The sequence below is a fragment of the Panthera onca genome, chromosome A1 (assembly GCF_046562875.1).
Source record: "Panthera onca isolate mPanOnc1 chromosome A1, mPanOnc1 haplotype 2, whole genome shotgun sequence".
NCBI classification, from domain to species: Eukaryota; Metazoa; Chordata; class Mammalia; order Carnivora; family Felidae; genus Panthera; species Panthera onca.
In genome coordinates this window covers 226,635,767-226,660,139 of record NC_138339.1, presented here as the reverse complement: position 1 = coordinate 226,660,139, position 24,373 = coordinate 226,635,767, and the positions used below count along the sequence as shown (strand labels likewise).

The following is a 24,373-nucleotide window of genomic DNA, read 5'->3' as shown; positions in this document are numbered from 1 at the left end:
TTATTTTTAGGATCAGGTCATACAGCTTGACATCTAAAAGATCGTAGATGATAGTTTACAATTCTGATGAGTGAGAATCATTGACTTAAAATCGATTATGGAATAACCTCTTTTTTCCCATTAGAAAACAGTTCATATTCCTGACAGACATCAAACTAAAGCAGTGTATGTTTTTGGGTATCTACATTGCATGTTTTGTATGGGAAACTGCACTGATGACCTTTAAGGTCTTTTACCTTTTTTAATTCAGTAAGTCCTTGAATTTTTACTTATTCATTTATATTTCCCCATCATGTCACTTCTGTGACTAGCAGTACACATTTTCAGTATGGCTGGTCACAGGTGGGGCTCCAGTCTGGTGATAAAACAAACAGAAATTACCTGAAAGGTAAACTTGGAGTTAACTATCCAATTGTTCTAAATTACCTAAGGATAGTAAATAAGGAAAACTTATTACAACACAAAATAACAAGCTTTTGTGAAAATACTTTTTAGGCTAAATTCATTGACCTAATATAATTTGTCTTGAATCTAGCTAATGTACTGTATTTTTAAAGCAGAAACCCAGTAACCAATTAATACACTAGGATACAAAGAAACCCTGCCGAGATGAATGTTGTTTTTGTAATATGGTATCTCAATTATAAATTGTTTTCTTTTCTAATAATTCCATTTTAAATTTGCCTAGCTCTTCAATAATTTTTACTTTATAAATGTTACAAGTAGCATTAAGCTAAGAAAATGTTCACTTGTGTTTTGTTTTTGTGCTATTTTAGCCATTCCACAAAGTCTGTAATGGATTTTGTCAATAGCAATGAAAATATTATTTTTGTACATAACACAATTCACCTCATTTCCCAAATGGTAGACAACATCATCATTGCTTGTGGAGGAATTTTACCTTTGCTCTCTGCTGCTACATCACCAACTGTAAGTACTTTGCTTCCATCTAGTGGTGTATTTTATAATTACCTGACAAGAGCATGTCCACAGTATTCTCTGCTCTAAACATAAGGATTTTAACAAGACATGTTCACCTAAGGAAACTTTTTCCCTTTTCTTTCTGTTTCATCAGTGTTGTGTTTCAGTTATGTGTGTTTATGAAAATACTAATCTGGCAATTTTGATGAGTAATTTGAAGAAGAGCCGTAACTATAAGTGACTTAACGTTATTTTCTATATACTGCCTATCTTTTCAAATATATAGTAAACTTAAAATTTTTATTCTATAACTCTTGAAGTTCTAAATACAAATACATGGTTATTGTGTAAGTAAGTAGAGTCATAAATCTAAATTTAGAAAAAAACATTATTAGTAATGCAGAATCTTACATGAATTACTTGGAATATTATTTATAAACAATATTATTTTAAACTGTATATGGGAGTTTTATATTCCTGTTCTCTGAGATGTAATCTTGAAGCCAGAAATTTGCTTTCAAAAGGGAACCAAATTAATGAATTCTTATTTAAAACTCAGGTACCTCAGATAGAAAAAATATAAATAACATACCATTTTTAAGCTATCTGAACAATTTCATAACCCTTAAAAACCTCAAAAAAAATTTTATAGACATATGGACTCTAATAGCATTTGCATCTCACTTTATCTACTAGTTCAGCATTTTATTTAAAAATATATATAGCTGTTTTTCATATATATATATATATATGAAACACATATATATATATATATGAAACATATAAAACATTGAAATGTATTAATAAGTTTGAAAGGCATTTAATTATATATATTTAAAATATACGTCAATGTTAACTTCATATTTTAATTGTAATGTTAAAAATCTCTAATTTCTATTAAAAAACCACATTCCATAGCTACTTGCTCACATAGGAAAGAATGTAGAACTCTGCCTCTCATATTGCCTGTGTTCCTGCCACCATATTGGAAACTAATCCATAGCTGGAAAAGTATGCTCTTTCCACAGAGAAACGTGTTTTTTGTTGTTGTTAAGATGTCTTTTACTTGGTGCGGCAGTGTTTCCAAATTAATCTCTGGCTTTATTTCATCATTAACCAGCTTTTCTTACATGATTCCTTTTCTCTCTGTAGTTTTGTCAATAGCATCACCTCCCCCCCCCCCCCCCCCCCCCCCCCCCCCCCGCACAAAGGAACATTGAAAGTTAAATATTGGCAGCAAAAGCTTGTATCCTCAACATCTCTCCCCCCTCACCGGCACATACACTTTGATTTCATTCATGAATTTATTCAAGAAGTCTACAAAGGCAAACACGCTAGTTCAAGAGGGAGTGCAGAACAGTTCATCATTATTAGAGCCTTAATTGAATTAGCAAGTAAGCAAGGAAATGGAGCCAGGAAGAAAAATAATTGATGGCATGTGAGGGATGTGGATATCCTGTGAGATTAATGTACCATCTCTTCTCTTTAATCTCTGATTTCCTCTGGTGATTTATACAAAATTCTGGTAAATTGGGAGTCATATATGATTTTCTAAATGTATTCTAATATTGAGGCAGGAAGAGTTTTTTTTTCCCCCTTCTACACATTCAAAGCTGAATATATCAGTATTTTCTCCTGGCATTTTTTTAATCATATAAAATGTTTTAATGTTTTCTAAGCAGTCATTTTTTGTCAAGAAATTTTAAAAGGTTGTATTGAAATTCATTTTATAATATTTTAAAATTTTGTGCAGAACTGGAAATGATCTCTATATAAAATTAATAGTAGGTATTAAAATTTGTATAGGTTTGAAGTTTGCCTGTTTTTATTTTATAATGAATATATAATAAAGATATTGACATTTTGATAATTTCAAATTAATTCAAATTAATAATTTCAAAATTATTACCTTTGTAGTTTGGATCACTATATTTTGCACTTTGAAACTACTTATTGCTTAGACTGTTCATAACAGATTTAGGAAGTCATTCAATTGTAGAAATTTTTCTTCATTGTCTATTTCTCTATCTTTCCGTCAGTTTGGTCCATTAACTGATTGTACCTATGCCTGGTTATACACCATAGCTGATTTTATGTTCTTTAAATAAATTGCTTCCTTAAAAGATCCATCCAGAACCTTTTCTCTCACTTGATGCTAGTAGGACTCTGGTGCTAACTGCTGGGTATTGTTTTCTCTTACTTGATTGTGTAATATTCCTGGTAAAAATTGTAATGTAGTAGAGGGGGAGAGTTCGGAAAGAAGAGATTGAATGAAGAATAAAATTAGAACTGGATAGGGAGGTTTTTGGCTTAGATTTAAATGTAAAACTCCAAAAGAGAATTTTGGAAAGAATAAGTGAAAGAAGAAACATTGGCAGTATACAGATTAGCAAAGGGAGACATTGTTATGTAGATGCCATTATAATTATAATTAATTTCAATCCTAGATATATAAAGAGAGAAACGTTTGAAACTGGTGTTTAAGTGATCTCATGATTTTGTTTAGGTTGGTGTGATTTTAAAATGCATATGTGCATAAATGAATGAATAAATATGAGTAATGGTGGATGGCTGTGGCTAGCAAACTTTTTCTCTATGGGTCAGATGATAAATATTTTCAGTTTTGTGAGCTATATGGTATCTGTCTCAACTTCTCAACTCTGCTAGTGTTGTGCAAAAGACAGTTATATAAAGTTATATAAAGGAATAGGTACGGGTTTGTCTCAAGAAAAATTTATTTATAAAAAAAGGCAGTGGGACAGATTTACTTGTGTGTCATAGTTTACTGACTGCTGACTTAGAGCATAATCCTTACATAAAATTCATAAGTTTAACACAGTATAATGTTTCTGTATGAAAACTTTATTACTGACCATTGAAAATTCAGTAATTAGAGCTTAAGATAAACTCACCCTTTTCTATTAAATAAGAACTTAAATCTGACTTACTCAATATTTTTTAAAGTTTAATTTTTAGAACAGTTTCACTGTATGTTGTGGTCCTTATGTTCTATTAGAAGATATATAATTTTCACACTCAGCCATACTAACTTTTTCTAGCATTTGACGTATCTAATGTTGAAATTGTATTTAATTTTGAGAGGGTAAGTAGAATGCTAAGTATTCTTCTTTTTTTATTTTACCAAGGTCAACAGTAACACTAGTTGTAATTATTTCTACTAACAATGAACATGTGGACACAGAAATTAAATATACAAATATGAGATACTTAAATACACAAATATGAGGTACTCTCAAATATGAGATATAACAATAAATATATGTTACCTTTACGTTAAAAACTATAAAAGACTGGTAAAAGCAATCAAAGATGGTCTAAATAAATGGAGACTATACCATGTTTATGGGTTGGAGACTCAGCGTAACAGGGGTAACACTTGTCCCCAAATTGGTATTTAGACGTATCGCAGTTACTATCAAGATCCCACCAATTTTTTTGTAGATACAAAGACTATTTTTTACTTATTTATTTTTTTACAAATACTGTTTTTTAAAAAAATTCACATGGAATAGTTAAAACAATTTTGAAAGACTCATTATATATTAAATACAGTAGCCAAGACTGTGTAGTATCTTAGACATAGTTCAGTGGAACAGAACAAAAACACAGAGATAAACATCCAACATGCACAATTTTTTTTCCTCAGTCAAGGAAGGATAGCTTTTTCAAAAACAGGTTAATGCTAAGTTTTCTTTGTCATTCTCCATTGAAATAAATCATGGTACAAAGTTCAACTCAGGAATATGTGTTTCCCATTTCTCACATAAAGATGGGTGTCAGGATAACAATGGAAACTTCTCATTTTCATCGAACAGACTTGTTTCCCACCATTAGTGAGATTCAGACACAATCTGAAATTAAGATTTAATATAAGATATATGGATTTTGGCATAAAATAAATCTGTATTTTAACCTGGGTTCTACCACTTCCTAGATAGGAACACATTCTCAATCTCTTATTTATGAAAATGTGTTAATTATACTTATCTAACAGGGGGTTTGTGGAAATTAGGGTAAGTAATATGTGTAAAGCTCAATAGTTGGGGAATGCTCCTAATGTTTCCTTCATTTAGTTGTTTTTGGAACTATTCAGAATTGTATCATGATAGAATAATTTTCTCATTTATAAAATAATCCTGTCATATTCAGAATCCTAAAATAGGATATTTGAGACAAATTTATTCATGATGTGTGATTTATTTTGATGGCCAAAGATTAACATGATATAGTCTTTTTGTCTGCTATCCCACTAGGATTAGCATAGTGGTGGTCTGTTTTCTGCCCTGCGATCTTATAGGAATATACTATTTCACACTTAGGATAACAGTTGTGTATTGCTGTTGCAGTATCATCACGTAAGAAAAGTTGAGCTGTTTAGATAAATCTTACTTGTAAGAAAATATTTTAGTAGAAACTTTAAGGAAAAAGTATACTTAAATCATATTTATACTACAGTGAACACCTTGAGCTTAATATTCATTGAAGAAGCAGGACTTTTGGAATTTCAGTTTTGCCTAGGTTAACTATGTGGCATAAAAATAAATCACGAAAATAGTTTCAAATCTCTAAATTAGATCGGTAGTTTTAACTTCAATAGTCACAGTAAAAATGTAAACCTCTTTTAGTATGTAGTTTGATCAATCTTTGGTTTTGGAAAAGGGCATTATTTTTGTTGTTGTTGATTTTTTAGAGTTAATGTTTCTATGACTAGTCAATTGAATCTTCTCTTTCATTCTCTATACATTGTTCAAGTTGGTCACGAATGAAAAAAAGGAGTTGTAGAAAAAAGAGAAGCAAAGAACATGGATCAATTACAAATTGCATAATCACTTCGTGATTTTCAGTTGATTGTTTTGGTCAGCCCTCCAGAACACTGAATGTTTAGAATTTAATTCAGTGGCTTGTATGGTTTCATTTTCTCTGTTAAGGAAAATAACAGAGACTGATATTTCTGGCTTTCCAGTTTCATAATCATGAAAAAAGAAGAGTATTTTCTGTCAAAAAATGATGATAAGGTCTTGAATTTAGTTTATATTTAATTACCATTATGAAAATGTGTGGAAAAATTAGTAATTTTTCTTTTGTTTATCTCATACGTTAGTATTTTCAGAAGGCTTATATGCATTTTCCTATACAGTGTAACATGAAAATTGTGTATTTGAAATTTATGCTCACATATATTTGCTGTCAAAAATCAGAGAATAGGAACGGTTGATGACTTTTATTCCGAAACTTAATTCTAGCCAAACTTTTGAATATATTGAATATAATTCTTAGTTAATATTCTGAAACTTAGTGTACTATGTAATTAGCTTAGTTCACATGCAGGCCTCATTAGTGTATCTATCAGTTCTTTTCTAGCAAGGGGAAGTGGTTTTTAAGTTATAATCACTACAGTGTTTTATTCTTTAACTCCTGGAGATTTAGATCTATAGGAAAAACTCCAAATATTTAAAAAAAAACAAATTATAACATGATTCCTTAATGAAAATTCTGGAAAGTTGTTATAAATAGTTTATTTACTTAAATCATTGCTGCCTAAACCAGTACTGAGGTTAGGGCTTTTACAGAAATACCATATTAGTTTATTTATTAAAATACCTTCTTAGGCATCACCTGGGAAAATATATTTATTTTATAAAATAGAGTATGCATAATTTCTAGTATATGAACTGTACATATATATATTCATATATACTCATATATATGAATATATATATATATATATATATATATATATATATATATATATATTACTTGGGCAGAGTTACTCTAATGAAAAAAATAAATATTAGTCTAAATATTTGATATTTAATCTTAATCATATGTAATTTATAAAAGAATATCTCTTCTGAGAACTTTGCTTTTAATAAAATAATCAAATATAATTTTTAAATATATTATTTTGTGTTTCAATTTTACATTGTATTTTCATTTAATTTTAATAATTTCCTTTTCTTGTACTTTTTTGATCTGTTGTCTGTTTTGTCTAATGCATGTCCAGGGTTCTAAGGTTAGTATTACTTCAGTAATTTTCAGGTTTTCAGTTTTAAGTTTTATTTTTGCTTATTTATGAAATTTTTGACTTGGTTGTATTTTGAGTTTCCATACCATCTTTAATATTAGACATATCTTTGGTATATTTAAAAGATTCATTAAAAGGATTTTTTTCTATGCATTGATTAACTACTATCTTATGACCCACAATAACCTTTAGACTAAACTATTATAATGAAAACAAATTTCAGTCATATGTACAATCAGATGCTAATTGGTTCCATTGAAAGGAGATTAGATGGAATATATGTTATTTTAAGATTCAATAATAATCATGTGAGTGATCTTTATTATTAAATATATGTTATAATGTTTTTATAACATTTCATCAAAGTCACTAATTATATAGATTTAATAAGAACTCCCTTTCTGGTTATTTGTGTTAAGAATGCTTTTTATTTTAAAATTTTACTTGGTTAGGTCAAAAATATAATTTTGCAAATTACATGGATGATAAAATTTTGTTTATAATTTCTGTATGTAATTCAGTCTTAAAAATGAAAGCATGTTTTGAAAGCTAGGCTTAGTAGACCAGGAAAGCATGAAAATAAGACCATTAACTAATAATAATGAGTTAGATTTCTTATAATTTCAGTAATTCAAAATGATGAATTTCTTTGAGAATCCATCTATAGATGTCCTAGAATCCTAATATTTTTGAAAATTTATTTAGAATATTTGATAGACCTGAGCAATGGCCAGATCTTCCATTCCATAATGAAACACATTAACTGAGATTTAAAATGGGTCTTATGTGAAATTATTACTTTTTTTGTTTTGCTTTTATTATAAACTATTGTATTGTGATCTCAGATTTTTAATTCCTGCTGTGAAATAATACTGTATATCAATGAAGTGCTAGGAAATATGGGATCTGTATTTAGGAAATCCAAGTAATCAATTATTTCTTTACACCGTGGATACTGAGTTGGCACAATGTAAATCAAGTTGAAAACAAATTTTTGTCTATTTTCTAGCTCATTTTAGAGAGAATGGTTTTAGAACTATTTTGCTGTTAAATGGAAGGAAGAAAGGTTGTTACATGTTATATTCCATTTAGAATCAACTTCAGTTATGTAGTGCTTGCAGTAGTCACCTATCATTTTTATTACCCATCTTGTGCACAAGAAGTGTTTTAAGAGGTTTTGTTTTTTTTTTTTTCCAATCAGTGTTTCCTGCTGACATTTCCATTTTAATGTGAGCAGGAATATGTTTAGGTAGAATGATGGGCATAAACAATGTCCAAATGGAACATTAAATAGGAGTAGATACCTATAATATATGCTTACCTTGTAGTTGAATTTATCATCTGGTGAAGAAATAAGGTTAATCAATGTGGTTAGTGTGCCCATTTTCAGAAAAATTAAGCAGTAGTATTTTTTACTTGTAAAGCCCTTCTTTTCTCTGTCCCCTTGTGGCACTGAGAAAATGAGGCCTAGTTATAATGAACCTTAATAATCAAAATGTTATATAATACAGAATGAAACGTAAAATACAGTATGTTGCTGTTGCTTACAAAATACACAGTTAACACATCTCGAAGTAGTACTTCGTAACATTCCCTTTGAAAGCAGGAAATTATATTTTATCATAGTATGTTAGTGAAAGTATAGTTGTACCTAACTAGGATTCTACTGATTCTTCTCGTTGTTAATGTCTTATGGGCTACAAATTAATATCTGTAGAGGAATTAATAACTTTATTGATTATTTTTACCCTAGAATTTCATTGTATGTATGAGATACCCAGTGGCTTAGTTTATTCTGAAATGGGTAGGAAACTGTCATATGTTCTCATCTGACACTTGTCTCATTTTGAGGCCCACTGGAGCTGCCATACATCTTTCCTATTACTTATCTTACATTTATAGCAAAAAGAAATTAAAGCATATCTTTTTATAAACAGGAGTGAAGATTTTAGGAAAGTATCAATTTTATATCTTTGTTAATAAAATAAGACAAAAGTAGTAGAAATATAGATGTGTAATCATTTTTAAGTATCTTTATGGAATGATCTTAAGTTTGGAATATAGTTTTCTCAAGTAATGACATTTAAGTTTAACCTTGATTTAAAAAATGAACTTTTCCTTTATTTAAGGATAATTCACAGGCAAACTAATTAAATTTGATAACCAGCTCTTCTGATATATAGAATTAGTTTATAATTTATAATTTATTTTGTTTACAAAATGTACTAAATGTGCTGAACTGCTTATATATACTATGTGTGAATATGTATTGTATTTCCAAATTTTAAACAAGACTTAAATCTTCTACTTTTTTAAAGACGGAATTGGAAAATATTGAAGTGACACAAGGCATGTCAGCTGAGACAGCAGTAACTTTCCTCAGCCGATTGATGGCTATGGTTGACGTACTTGTTTTTGCCAGCTCTCTAAATTTTAGTGAGATTGAAGCGGAAAAAAACATGTCTTCTGGAGGCTTAATGAGACAGTGCCTAAGGCTAGGTAAGTCTGTTAAGAATAACGGTGCGTGTTAAATAATTACCTACACATTACTTTTCTGATGTTCTGTGGTACATAAAGTATTGATGATACAAGTTAATGATTATGGAGTAGAGATATCACCTTGTAATTCCTAAAAATTGCTAAATTAAAATTATGGTATCTTCACATTGGAGATTTCATGAAATTGATCATCTTTAATAGATTATAATTTGAAATGAAGTCAAATATATTATGAGTTGTTTCAAAATCAATAGGACTATAACATTTTTCATTGAAATGATTGTAACGTGAATCCATTTAGGACTTGCTTTGGTAAACTAATACAAAGGTAGTTGTCCTGATCCACAAATATGTCAGAAGACCAGTGACATAATTCGTACACACAGAATGCCAGTTGATAACACTGACTATGCCAATATCACTATTTCTCAGAGTGAGCAGTTAACACTAATAAACATTACTATAGCTATGCTGTTCATTTACTATCCTGTGTAGCAAAGAAAATTTAGCACTGAGAACTCTTAGTAAATGTGGTTCAACTCCTTACATCCATTCTTACATGTCTTACCTTTCTCAGGGAGGAAATTTATTTATACTACTTAGTCTTTACAAGGGACCAGAAAGCTATTGTTTTTATATTTGCCTTAAAGCATGAATAGGACACAAGAAAGTAAGGCATTAGATAGGAAGGAAATTTCTGATGGATGCTTTTATTAACCATAATTTTAGAAATTGTATAAAAATTGGGGCAGCTGGGTGGCTCAGTCGGTTGAGCATCCAACTCTTGGTTTTGGCTCAGGTCATGATCCCAGGGTCATGGGATTGAGCCCCATGTCCAGCTCTGCACTGAGCATGGAACCTGCTAGAGATTCTCTTTCTCTCCCTCTGCCCTTCTCCCCAGCTTGTAATCTCTGTCTCTCTAAAATAAAAAATAAAAAATAAATAATAAAATAAAATATAAACACAATACAATAAATCTATATGTGTGTAGTTTCAGGGGATACATTTTTTCTGATCCAGGGTAGGAATAATAACTTGCTTTAAGAATGATGGAATGAAACCTACTTTTTTGTTTGTTTTGCATTTTTTAAAGATGGGCAGTCTAAGTGGAATCATTTCATAATCATTATAATGGAGAGATTGACCACACTGAGCTCTTTCTGACCCGTAACAGGTGTGGGATAATTTACTGTGGCCACCATGGACATATCCATTGATATTTAACAATAGCTGACAGAATTAACCTTGTGAGAAAGAGAAATTTTTTTAAATACCTAAGTATCTTAAAACCAGCATTTATTTGGTTATTCTGAACTTTTATATCTGAATATATTTCAAACCTTTACTACTAATTTCATTTTTATTCCAGTATTTGCAAGCGGAGTTGTTTTTTGGTCACCCATAGGAAAGTTTAAGTGATTAATAATGAAGCAAACAGTTATAAATCAATATGTGCTGTCTAGTTCTAAGCACTTTATACATATATTAATTCATTTAATCCTCACAGCTAAGGAAGTTAGCATATTTGAAGTCATTTTACATATGAGGAAGCTGAGGCAGACATAGTCTAAGCAGCTGGCCCAAGATCACACAGCTCACAGGTGGCAGAGCCAGGAGTCAAATTCAAATGGTTGGAGTCCATGAATACGACTGCTTAAAATACGTAAATAAGTAAAAAGCTCGTACTCAACAAATACTTACTGAGAAGGCCGCACATGTTCCCACCGCGCAGAAAGGTGGATATTGGGCCTCGGTTCTGCCTCTACTGAGGTAGCCTATCACTGCCTGAAGCGGGAGCTGTGCTCAGTGGAGTCTCCAAGTAGTCATGGTACAGGAAGAAGTCCTGTCAGTAAAAACAGTTTATCCAATGTGAACATGAAGTTTCAAAAAATCTGTACTGATTTGTGAAATTCAGAATTTTAAAGGATGGGGGGGATAGACTAAGGAAGGGATAAATTGGGAGCGTCAGTAATCTTGTTTCTGCAGCCGGTTGGTAGTATGTGGGTATGTTGTACTTATTTTTTAACTACACATGTGTTTTATATGTATTTTTCATTACTGTATTTGATAATTTCAAAACATGTCTGTTTAGTCTTGTTGACTTTAGGAACAATGAATGGAGATAAGGGAAAGAAATAAAGAAAAAGACCTAGCAACTCTTTTCAGCATGTCAGAGTCAACACTTTGTATTAATAATATGCTTTCGGTTTGTAAATAGTTTGTTGTGTTGCTGTGAGGAACTGTTTAGAATGTCGGCAGAGACAGAGAGACAGGGGGAGCAAATCTTCCCATGGTAGCAGTAAACCTCAGGAAGCTCCCCAAAGTGTGACTGCCACAGCAGCTTCAAAGGTAATTAAACGTCTTCTATGTTAAATATAATGTACCTTAAAGTTGTTTTTTTGTTTTGTTTTGTTTTGTTTTTTAATACGAGAGAAAAGTGGCATGGTATTGCTTAATCAAAGAGCAAGGATTTGGTAATCAGTAGGCTTTGGTGCTGGCTTTTCTTCTTCACAATTGTGTTACCAAGATTATTTAACCTCTCTGAGACTTAACACTTCTTGTTTAAATGAAGATACTAATCATTTCTACTTCATAGGATATTTATTAGGATATCAGTACACATAGCTCTGAAAGTTCTTAGTTATCACTGTTTTTCATAGTTAAAGGTATTTTCACAGAGCTGAATATTTGAATAACGTGTCTTTAAAATGGATATGTTTTTGGTGATAGATATTCTCATAATATGAAATATATATGTTGAATGCCCAGGAAATGAACGAATAGTGTATTTTGGAGTATAGCAGTAATCCCCATTCTGAATTAGCTCTTTATCAATATGTTTCACTGACCCTTTGTATCACATCCAGAGTTTTATCGTGACCTTTAAGGTCCTGCATGTCTGACTCATGCTTACGTCTCCAGCTGCAGCTTGTACCCCCTTACCCCCTTGCTTTTACCGTTTTAGTCATGTGATAGACTTCATTTAGTTCATCAGAGGATTTTTTTTCCCCTTCGACTTTTTCATAGGTTCTCTTTACTTGAAGGGTCAGATTTTTCACATCTAGCAAAAGTCCATTCAACTCTAGCTTCAGCTTAAGTGCTACCCTTTGAGGAAAATGTTTTCAGATACACTTACTGCCACCCCTGCCTAGAGTAGTTTGATATTTTCATAAAGCCCGGTATGTCAATTATTGCATCCTACGCTTGTAATGAGATACTTAACATTGACAAGCTAATTTTTCTGTGCAGTAAGTGAAGACATGAAATAGGAGTTTAATTCATTTAAATAGTTCTGTGGCTTCAAATTTCTGTATTTTTTAAGCAGAACAACCACATATTTAGCATATCTGTATTGCAGCCTCTTTTTCACTTCTGTCAGAAAACATTCCTAAAATGATTAGACCATATTGTATATCAAGTCTCCAAAGCAGTTGCCGTTACTTAGAAAATTAAATATTAACACATCAGCGAGAATGTCTCATGTTATTTGTGTAGGCATAGTAGACTGTTAGTTGAGGGCAGTCTCGTACATCTTTGTAATTCCAGAGCAGGTATGTATAACATTGGCAATACTTTGTCAAAAGAGTACTAATTCTAGAATCAGACAGGTCTGAGTTTGTATTCTGGCTCTACCCCATAACAAGCGTTGTGACCTAAGATGAACTTCCTAGTCTCCTGGGCCTGAGTTTTCCAGTCTTTAAAATGGATACAAATCTTTTTTTAACTTTTTAATTTTAATTTTAATTTTTAATTTACATCCAAGTTAGCTAGCATGTAGTACAATAATGATTTCAGTAGAATCCAGTGATTCATTCCCTATGTATAACACCCAGTGCTCATCCCAACAAGCATCTTCGTTAATGTCCCTTGCCCACTTAGCCACCCCCCACCCGCAACCCCTCCAGCAACCCTCAGTTTGTTCTCTGTATTTAAGAGTCGCTTATGTTTTGTCCCCTTCCTGCTTTTTGTATTATTTTTGCTTCCCTTCCCCTATGTTCATCTGTTTTGTATGTTAATTCCACATATGAGTGAAGTCGTATGATATTTGTCCTTCTCTGACTAATTTTCACTTAGCATAATACCCTCTAGTTCCAAAAAATTGGTACAAATCTTAATTTACAAAGTGTTTATATGAGCTAAATGAAAAGCAATAATGTATTAAAGTGTTTAGTAATTCCTGACACAGTGAACTTTAAATTAATACTAATCCCCTTCCTCTCTCTAGCAGTTAACCACTCTATACACTCGTGAAATGAATAAATAAATTAGTATTTTTGAGAGCTTTGATCTTAAAGGATCTTAATTCGCTAGATAATATGGAGCTTTTCAAGACTGTCAAGTCAAATATTACTCTGATTGTAGAATATGGAAAGAAAAGTCCAATGCAAAGGAATTTCGTAGTAATTTAGTTGAGCTAGTCTCAACTAATGTAAAGACCCTTAGCAATGAAAACTGGTTCATAAGTGATGGATAAAGAAATACTAGGGGAAATGGACTTGGTAAGAAAACACATTTTCTTGTGAGAATCAATGGACCTGGTTAATGAGGGTTTTTATTTATTTATTTATTTTTATGTGACACTTTAGTAAGTAAACCATAGACAATTTTGATGAAATACTAATCTGTATAGACTTGGGTGAGTCCAACATCTTCCTTGGGCCTCATTTTCTATACTTTGCAAAAAGGAGCAATAATACAAGTTTTGTCCATAAAGGAGTCTTTATAACGACCACATTTGATTATGGATGTAGAAATACTTTATAAAATGGAAAATGATATATTTAAGTTGACATATTTATAATTTTTTCACTTATGCTATAAATTATGTACTTTTCATCTCTGCTGTGAACAATGTGTTATTGTTTTAACCATTTTTGTGATAAGTGTTACTAGCTTATTATTTAGATGGTATAGCTGAGGCTCTGAGAGGTTAAGTATCTTACCTAAGGTCATATGGCTGATAAGTTTTGGAATTATAATGGAAACCAAATAACTATGCCATGTTCTTTTCACTATCCTGTGCTGCAGAGGAATCAAACATCTTAATTTAGGAATAAAATATCATATTGAGGTATATAGAGGATTAGAAGGAAGCGTATTCACTTTTAATTAGTTAAAGCAACAACAAATTATTCTATTTGCAGGAATCGTATTTAGTACTCTATGTATATGATCTAAGTTAATCCATACTTTTCTTAACATACAAATGAGTGTAAAAGTACTAGATTGAATTTCAGGAAATCTGGCCCTCTCACTAGTTTGCTATGTGATACATTACATAAAAATTGTCGGTTTTCGTATCTTAAGCTGTAAAAAGGATTCTTGGTGGTTATAATTTTTTTAAAGTTTTTATTTAAATTCTGTTGAGTTAAATATAGTGTAATATTGGTTTCAAGAGTAGAATGTAACGATTCATCACTTACATATGACACCCCGTGCTGATCACATTAAGTGCCCTTCTTAATCCCCATCACCCATTTTAGCTCATCCCGGCTCACCTGCCCTCAGGAACCCTCAGTTTGTTCTCTATCATTAAGAGACTCTTATGGTTTGTCCCCCTCTCTTTTTTTCCCCCTTCCCCTATGTTCATCTGTTTTGTTTCTGAAATTCCACATATGAGTGATGTCACAGGGTATTTGTCTTTTCCTGACTGACTGATTTCACTTAGCGTAATACACTGCAGCTCCAAGGTGCTTATGATCTTTAATGTCTTTCAGCTTTAATATCAAGACTGTGGGTTTTCGTAGATTGTAAAATGTTTATACATATAAAAGCTCATGCAATGTAATAGAGTAATCTCATATATTATAAAAGAATGATGGATAAATGAACCCAGTGACTCAAAAAGATATATTAACTAGAGATGGAGAAAGTGAGGCTCAGAAAATGTTAGTAACAAGCCCAAGGTCACACAGCAGAGTTTCAGTCTTACTGTTCTTCTAAGTGTATAGTGGTAGCAATGGTGATGAAGAACAAGAACATTACTAGTAAGTGAAACTGTGACAAGGGCAGAGAGGAGAAGAGAAAAAGTGTCTTGTAATAGAGTGCTGTTGTCGATAAATGTTACTCAGTGATGTGTAAAGAACGTGATAAAGAATGTGGCTAGTGCAATACTAGAAATTGCACTCCTATATGAGTTTCTGTATTATGCTATTTTCTTTTTAACAATTCTCTTTCTTTTTTAAGACTCCATTAGAAAGTGTTCCAGGTAACCTTTCTCCTATTAAGGATCCTGATAGACTTCTTCAGGATGTTGATATTAATCGCCTTCGCGCCGTCGTCTTTCGGGATGTGGTAAGTTATACCTGCTTGATTTCCCAGGAAAAAATCTTCTAATGTTATTTGTGTAAAAATCATTTCAGTTTTATAAGAAAGCTGCAATTACAACCAGACGTCCTAATGTCAGGAATTGTAGGTTTAGAACATACTTCTGACTGTAAAGTGATGGAGCCTTTGCTTTCTCTGAAAGCTTATGGATACATCATTTTTTTAGATGATGTGAAATTTTGATTTAGATTGTGTATATACCAAGACCCTAGGGATAACCTTGAAAAATTATGATTCATTTTATGTTGAATCACCAGCTTTCTCTTTTAGTATTCCTTGCTCCATCTCTAGGTAGTGGCTATTTTGTTGTTCTCAATGTTCCTTGTCCTATGGATAAAAAAAAGATTAATTTATTAAGGTGTTCATGGCAATTACTTTTTTGAGGGGCAGTAATTTTTAAAAGAAGATCTGCATTTTAAAAATGTAGAATTTTTTGAGTATTTGAGTTACAAAAGTAGCTTTATAAAGCTTAAGGAAAGGATAGCTCATGGAGATAGTTTCTTGGAACATCCCAATTATATGATCTCTTACTCAAGTAAAAATAAGATTGGCCTTTTCACAAATCACATAGAAACATATATAGTATTTCGCAGCAGACTCATATTGACAGTACTTCTTATTATAGTTATTATTTTCCAGCACTTTGGATTCTATTTTTATTTTAATTGATGATTTATGAGACACATAAAAAAGTTTATATCTTAAACTTATACTTAATAAATTGGATGAGTACTAGTTAAAACATATTTAAGTCACACAGCATAATACTACATGGTAGGAATACACAACAGAAAAACTGTCACTCTCTTTAATGTATATCAGTTCTTATAAATCACTAGAGAAATTATAAGCATACCAACAGAAAATTAGAGAGTGGACATAAAATAAGAAAGATAAGGTAACAAAGGTAACAAATATATGATGAAGTCAGTATCACCAATAGTCAAAAGAATGCAAATTAAAATAACAGTGAGATATTTTTACTATTAGACAAATTTTAAATAATTTTAAATTTTTGTTATTTATTTTGAGAGAGAGAGAGAGAGAGAGAGAGAACAGGGGAGGGGTGGAGAGAGAGGGAGACAGAGAATCCCAAGCTCAGAGCCCAGTGTGCGACTCGAACACATGAACTGTGAGATCATAACCTGAGCCAAAATCAAGGGTCAGACACTTAACTGATTGAGTCACCCAGGCAAATAAAAAAAATTTAAGTAATAATATCTAGCATTGCAAGGGTACATTGAAACATGCTGTGTCATGTATCACTGGTAGACATTTAGATTGGATAAACGTTCTGAATAGTTCTCTTCCATCACCAGGAGTTAAAACTCTTACAAATATTGATGCCCTGTGACCCATTGGTTCTACCGAGAAGTTATCTGACTTCATGTGCTCATCAAAGATGCCTATAGGAAAATTGGCAACAACACAAATATCTAACAAATAGAGTTTCAGCTTAATAGGTCATAGTATTTTCATTCATTGGGAGGCTATGCAACCATTGAAATCATATTTTTGAGGAAAATTTAATACATAGAAAAATGGCCATGATATATTTTAAGGGAAAGCAGCAGTATACAAAAGTACTTATATTACATAAATACTGCATTTTTATGTTGAGTGTATGTACATGTACTTGTGCACCTTTAAAAAATAAAAGACTAGAAAAAACATACCAAGTGCTGCTAATGATTATCTCCAGTTCTTATTTTATACTTTATTCTTTTATACTTTTTCTGTGTTTTCAAAAGTTCTAGAATAAAACTATATTTCTTTGTAATTAATAAATAATAAAATATTTTTTAATGGAGTTAAAATGAATGATAGCATAAAAACCATGATGTGCGAGTCTCCCAATAATCTGGACTCTAATCCAGACTTGGAAAAAAATCACTAACAGGTTAGTCACTTAGACATGAGAATTATCCTGAAAAAATATGCTGTGGAAAGAATGTTTTTCTCATGGAGAACGATTAAAATGGAGCAAATTCTCATCTCTCAGAGGCACGCTCAGACCTAACATACAAGGGGTTTATGTTAAGGGCAACATTGTGTTTAAATTGTTAGTAAGTTCTGCATTAGGTTATTGTGGTAGATTGTGATAATTTTCTCTAAAACTGCTAGATGTTAAATATGTCAGATAACCCAGCAGTGGTGCCTAGCTTTTTCTTCCTGAAGGACGGGAATTAAGCGTTTCCAGATGTACCTTCCAAACATCATCAAGGTAATATAACTTGTGTTTGTTAAGTTTATAATGTGTTTCAGACACTTAATATAAATCCTAAACTTTCATTTAAGGACTAAAAGAAAGTTAAGACTCAGAAGCATTAAGACCACACAGGTAGTATGAGGTAGTCAGAACCCTAAGGTAGAGCTCTCCAAAACATTCTCTGTTTCATCACCATATTTTTATTTATTTGTCTGTTTATTTACTTATCTATTTATTTATCTATTTATTAAGTTTTTATTTAAATTCCAGTTAGTTAATGTACAGTGTAATATTAGTTTCTGGTGGACAGTATAGTAATTCAACACTTTAATACATCACCTGGTGCTCATCACAAGTGCCCTCCTTAATCCCTGTCACTTATTGGAAGTGTTTGACAATTGATATATCTTAGGCTCAATTGTAGATATAATGCCAAGAATTCTACTTGACTTTTGACATTTTTGTGAATCAGTAGTCATTTTTAGTTGCCTTAATTTCAAAAACAAATGAGGCCAAAAATTAGGTTTTTAAGGAAAAGTATGTAGATTATATATATGCATGTAATATGTAATAGATGTGAATTTATCTTGCTCTTGTCTGTTTTCCATGATGAAGACATTGCTGACTTAAACTCACATAAACTGTTCAAATCTAGGTAAAAGTGCCATGTGGCAAAATTTGCTATGTGGTAAGAAAATAATTAGACTTTAAAAATCAATTTTGTTTTCAGTGTTTGCCAATAAGCTAAAATTTGAAAGGAAATTCGTTACGCTTCTCTCTCTCTCTCTCTCTCTCTCTCTCTCTCAAGCCTAGATTATACTAGGCCACTTATATACAAATTATATAAACTGAAGTAATTTTAATCCTTTAAAGTTGAATTAGATAGTTTTAGCATCCTGGTTGAAGCATTAAAATTTTTAAAGGATTTCAGAGTTAATTATGTTACTAATTCAGGATTGAATAGTGGAGAGACCAATTTCTTAAGCAGATGGGAGAAACATAAGAGTTTATGTCTTCATAATAATAACATATGTAGGAAAGGCAATTGATTTGTATAAAAATTGAGTTACTCTCCAGATGTTTAGCCTCTATGTCTGTTGTGCTTGGTTTTTAAAGACAGAACTGGGAATAAGCAGCACAATTGGTTTGCAGATCTGGATTTGAAAAGAAAAGGCAACTGTTTTCATGCCGTACATATGGGAGATTTTCACTTGGCTAAGACAACACTTCACAGTATCTGTTGTTTGCAACTCCCCAACTTTGTAGTTGACATGCATTCATTCCACACATGCCTTTTAATTGCCTGGTACTGAGTTTCCAAGTGGTGGAAATGTATTCTAGAATATTATAGTTCATCACAGCTTGAGCTGTGTTTGAATTCATTCCTGGTCAGTATCCTCACTGATCTGATTGCACTTCAGTGTCCTTTACAATACTGCTTAAGTATTTGATTTTGCCCGTTCCCTATGTATTTATTCCATCAGCATTATAATCATAGGGTATGTATTTCACACACTTTATAAGAAATTATATCTCTAGAAAAGTTGTCACTCACAGAATATGAAATACTAAATTCATAATATTTCAGAACAAATTTAATCTGTTTGCGTTGTTTTCTCTGTTAGCGGTGCCAATTCCATTTCAAAGTATTATTAGTAAATATGTCTTGTTTGCTTTCTTTTCTGACAAATGCCCATAAATTCTGAATCTTGTTGGCATTGGTGCTTAAATGGATTAATAAATATTAAGTGCCTTTAATGGAGTTGCTAGACTTTAATGCATGTTTGCTTTCCTTATTTGTATCATACTATTTCTTACCTGCTATCTGTGGGCCACAGTAATCACTGGCAGTTTTGGTTTGAAGTGTTAGTTTTACTAGCTTAGAAAAAAGGCTTTATAACCATTTACATTTGATTCCTTAGATATAGTCTAATTTGAAAGTGGTATTAGAGGTTATAATTTTTGCCCTATGAGATATTTACCTAGGCCTTCAAGGTTCTGGGTAGCTCTTTATATTTCACAAAGCAACTTGTAGAGTTATCTTCTCTACTAGACTGCAGTCTGCTTTTTTAAATCTATTGTCTATGTATCTTAACTTGACCCATTGTTTTCTGACCTTTTACCAATTTGTTGCAGTCCTCTTTAAAAACTCCCATTTTGTCATTGAGTTTTTGAAGTTCAGAGCCTCAAATATTGGCAGCTTTTTAGAAGTCATTTTTTTCTAGTGCAAAATAGTGGGATTGTCACTTTTTTAAAGTTTATTTATGCAGTCAAAGGTTGCATTAGCTTTTCTTAAGCTGCCATATCATACTTCTAACTCATATGGAGCTGGTATAAGTCCACATTTTCTGTTCCTCCACTGTTTATATTTCCCCTGTTTTGTACGCATATACTCTCCTAAGGTAGGATTGTACATGCATCTCAATTATAATTTATTCTATTCATTTTTTTTTAAGTTATAACATTTGGAACTGTTGATTTTTATCCAGATATTATTCTTTCTAACCTTATACTTTCTGTATATTTTATAAATGTACATACTCTGTTATAGAAGTAATGGATAGTAAAGTTTTGTGGCATATTCAGCAAAATTTTAAAATTCTTATTTTTTAAATTAAATTTCAACCTATAATTCAGATGATATATTCCTGGAGTTTTGTATTTATACTTAAATGATACTAATTACATAATAATATATGTTTAGAAGTTTTAATAAAAATTAAATGTCATATTTTGCCTCCATAAAGAAAATGAAATAGGAGTAGTTTCTTACACTCTAATAATTTTTAAAAAATTGAATGTCAGAACTGCCTTTTCCTTTCACACAGGATGATAGCAAGCAGGCACAGTTCTTAGCTCTAGCTGTTGTTTACTTCATTTCGGTTCTGATGGTTTCCAAGTACCGTGACATATTAGAACCCCAGCGAGAGACTACAAGAACTGGAAGCCAACCAGGTAGAAACATCAGACAAGAAATAAATTCGCCAACAAGTACAGGTACTATTTTTTTTTAATTATTTGAATTTTTGTCATCATTTATCTCTTTTTGTTTCATTTTTACTTCCAGATATAAACTAGTCCTACTTATAAAATCCCATCACACATTTATAAGTAGGTGGTGTATAAATGCCAATTTCATTTTCCTTAATTCTGCAAAAATGTGTGGATTTCCATGATATTAACTGATTCTCATTTTGCCAGTGCAGTTTGGTTTTAGTGTTTTCCACCTATTAATACAAACCATTTACTACTTAATATGCATATAACTGATATATTTTTAATGTATTACTTTTTAACTATTATGAACATGAAAGTAGGAGATCCTTATAGAGTAGTTAAAGACCTTGAATAAGCCAAAATTTAAATCTTTAGAGCCAAATTTAAAGATAGCTTCCCTCTCTCTCTCTCTCTCTCTCTTTCTCTCTTTCTCTCTCTCTCTCTCTCACTCTCTCATTCTCTCTTTCTTTTGCTGTGTATAGTTACTTAAGGATATACATTTTTATCAGAAATTCATAGTAAGCAAACATATATTCTAAACTTTATACCAAAGTTGTTTCAACTAAAATCAAAGACTTACAGACAACAAGGAACCATCTTGGGTCATATTGTCTTTATTATTTGGCAAAGATGCTTATGGTGTGGGAGTTCTTGCTTTATCAGCTTTGCCTACTCTGCTTAAAAATGATAAACTAACATTTTAATATCATGGGGTGCCTTCTGTCAGCTGCATTCCCTGCCCTGTATTTATATCAAGGTTGTTTCTTGGTTGTTTGCAGTGTATCCTAGTAACCTAGTGTTTATTTCATGTACCACTGGATTAATTTGTAGTTGAGATTGTCTTTCCTAAATAAATGCGTATGATATATAAAGAAAATGGATATTTTACAAAGTGAGTAGAAATTAGTGGTCAAATCTCTGCATCTTGTTTTCCATGAGCATATCATATCTCCTTTTACCTTGACATTGTGGAAATATGGATTATGTTTTAGCTATTATACTTTATTTTTGCATGCTAAATTTACTTTGAATACATAAACATGGCACTATTTCATTGCAGTATACTTTTAACTTTATTCTTCAAATTAAACATTATCCTACCATTCCATTTTATGTCTTTTGACCATTTAAAACACTAAGACATTATGTTAACCAATTTTTTCTTCATTTTTAATGCATCCATGTCAGCTTTATATGTATAAAACAAGCAATATTTTAGTCAGTCTTCCAGTTCTGATTTTGTGTGTGTGTGTCTTTCTGTATGTTGCCAAAATTACTCTACTTAACAAGTGTATGATTTCTCCTTTCTCTTAATATGTAACCTCTTTCCTTCCCCCAGAGATGCAGTCTTTATTTCTAGTACTGTTTGCATGTTGCAGTAATTCAGAGTTGTCATGGATCTCCAGTGGACCATGTTGCAGGTTGTCACATGCTGGCTCAAATTTGATTCCATGATTTTCTCTACAGTTGTGGTCATACCATCTATCCCTCATCCAAGTTTGAACCATGGATTCCTTGCCAAGTTAATTCCTGAGCAGAGCTTTGCCCACTCATTTTACAAAGGTAATACTGACCTCATCTCCTGACCTGTTTGGGTATTCGTGTTTCATTAATTGTTATACAATAAATATCCATAATGTAATTGTTTACAAATAAGTATACACCTCAGGTTTCATGGAGATATGATATGTTGTGTTTATATTTGGCTATTGGGAGCAAAATATAATTTGTGTATTTGTATTTCATCACATTTCTTTAAAATATCATCTGCAAATTAAGGATACTTAACTATATATATAATAATATTCACGGTGGTGCCATTGTCTGGAGTATGCAGAAAGTCATACCTTAGTAGAGGGACTAATTAGCCCTAAAATGAAGGCTACTCTAGTCTCAAAAGAAAAAAAACGCTGAAAAACAAGACTTGAAAGCATCAAATTGATCTAGAGTTACTTAGCTTTCTATCAGAACAAAGTTCCACTTTTCTTTGAAGAAATACAAAATAATTCTTCAACAAACAACATAAAATTCAATGTTAAGCATTCCATAAAAAATTCTAAACATGTAAAGAAGCAGGAAAATATAATACATAAGCAAGAGAAAAAAAAATCATTCCATAGAAACAGATTCAGAAAGGGCAGAGATGGCAGAATAAGCAGATAAAAACATTCAAACAGGTATTATAAGTATGTTCAACATGTTTGTCAGTCTAAAAGGAATAGTGAATGTCATGAGAAAAAATAGAAGATTTTTTTTTAAAGGAGAAGTTGGAAGTTTTAAAGGTAAAAAATAAAATAGCTGATGTGATGTCTCTGGGTAACATTAACATGGGATTACTCTCTGTAGAACCAAGAACTGTGGTAAACCAAATTCGGCTCCCTGCCCCACCCAAGATTTTCCCATGCGTAATTCCACGCATAATTCCTGGGACGGTGAATATGACGCATTTTGTTCCTGTGACCATGTTGTATTACATAGCACAATTGTTTTTAACAGACAGTGATTATCCATATAGTCCTGACCTAATGACATGAGCCCCATAAAGACAGAAAAGGAAGTCAGAACGACTCAGTTTAAGAGTGATTTGACTTGAGGGAAGTCCTTTATTGCTGAGATGAGGGTGACTACAGTTCAAAGACCTGAGATGACTTTGTAGGACCTTAGGAGCACTACCTGGCTGACAGTCAGCAAGTAAGTGGGGGACTTGAGCCTACAGCAACAAAGAACTGAATTCTGCCAATAACTTGAGTGAGTTTAAAGAGGACCTTGAGCTCCAGATGATACCCTAGTTCAATATATACTATACATTGTCTAATAATATGGAAGACCAACTTGTAGAACAAATAAAGCAGTGAAGAATTTTTTGTTACAACATGATGAATGCACAGAATTATTTTTATAAATGTGCAACCTGTGAACATCATGATGAAATAAAGGAAAAATTCTTTCTTTTCATCTTTATTGCTTACAAACATCTAGCTATGAACTAAGAAGAATTAGATTAAATTAGATTAGATTAAAAGTCTGGAGTTTGTTTTGTATAGAAATGTATTTACAAAGGTTTAGATGTAGTGACTGGAGGCTATTCTGGAATAGTTATCCACATTAAGAGCCTACATCAGAATATCAATGCACAGTTTTCTTTATCAAGGATACTTTCTTGTGAAAACAATATTAGTTGAATGGCACAGTGTTCTTAGCGGCATAATAAAATTTTGAATAATTTTAAGACTGATGTGATAAATTTGCTATTTTCTTCACTATGTGATAATATGGAAGCTGATCATAAGTAACTGTTATTGAATGCTGTGGTACAATGCATCTTAAAAGGAAAAGTTCTATTGATGATGTTGGAACTACAAATTCAACTCTTG

General features: G+C 31.7%; 1 protein-coding gene across 11 annotated transcripts in view; it reads left to right on the top strand.

Annotated features, from left to right (window-relative positions):
- Window positions 1-24,373, top strand: part of NBEA (neurobeachin) — a 678,106-nt gene that overhangs the window by 211,975 nt on the left and 441,758 nt on the right. For 9 of the 11 annotated variants that reach the window (XM_078434413.2, XM_078434415.2, XM_078434414.2 and 6 more), the window contains 6 exons: window positions 777-930; window positions 9,286-9,466; window positions 11,685-11,815; window positions 15,653-15,760; window positions 20,831-20,999; window positions 22,467-22,562. In XM_078434413.2, the coding sequence (XP_078290539.1) occupies window positions 777-930; window positions 9,286-9,466; window positions 11,685-11,815; window positions 15,653-15,760; window positions 20,831-20,999; window positions 22,467-22,562 (839 nt within the window). The remainder of the gene's footprint in view (window positions 1-776; window positions 931-9,285; window positions 9,467-11,684; window positions 11,816-15,652; window positions 15,761-20,830; window positions 21,000-22,466; window positions 22,563-24,373) is intronic. The other 2 variants (XM_078434421.2, XM_078434419.2) reach the window with 1 other exon arrangement.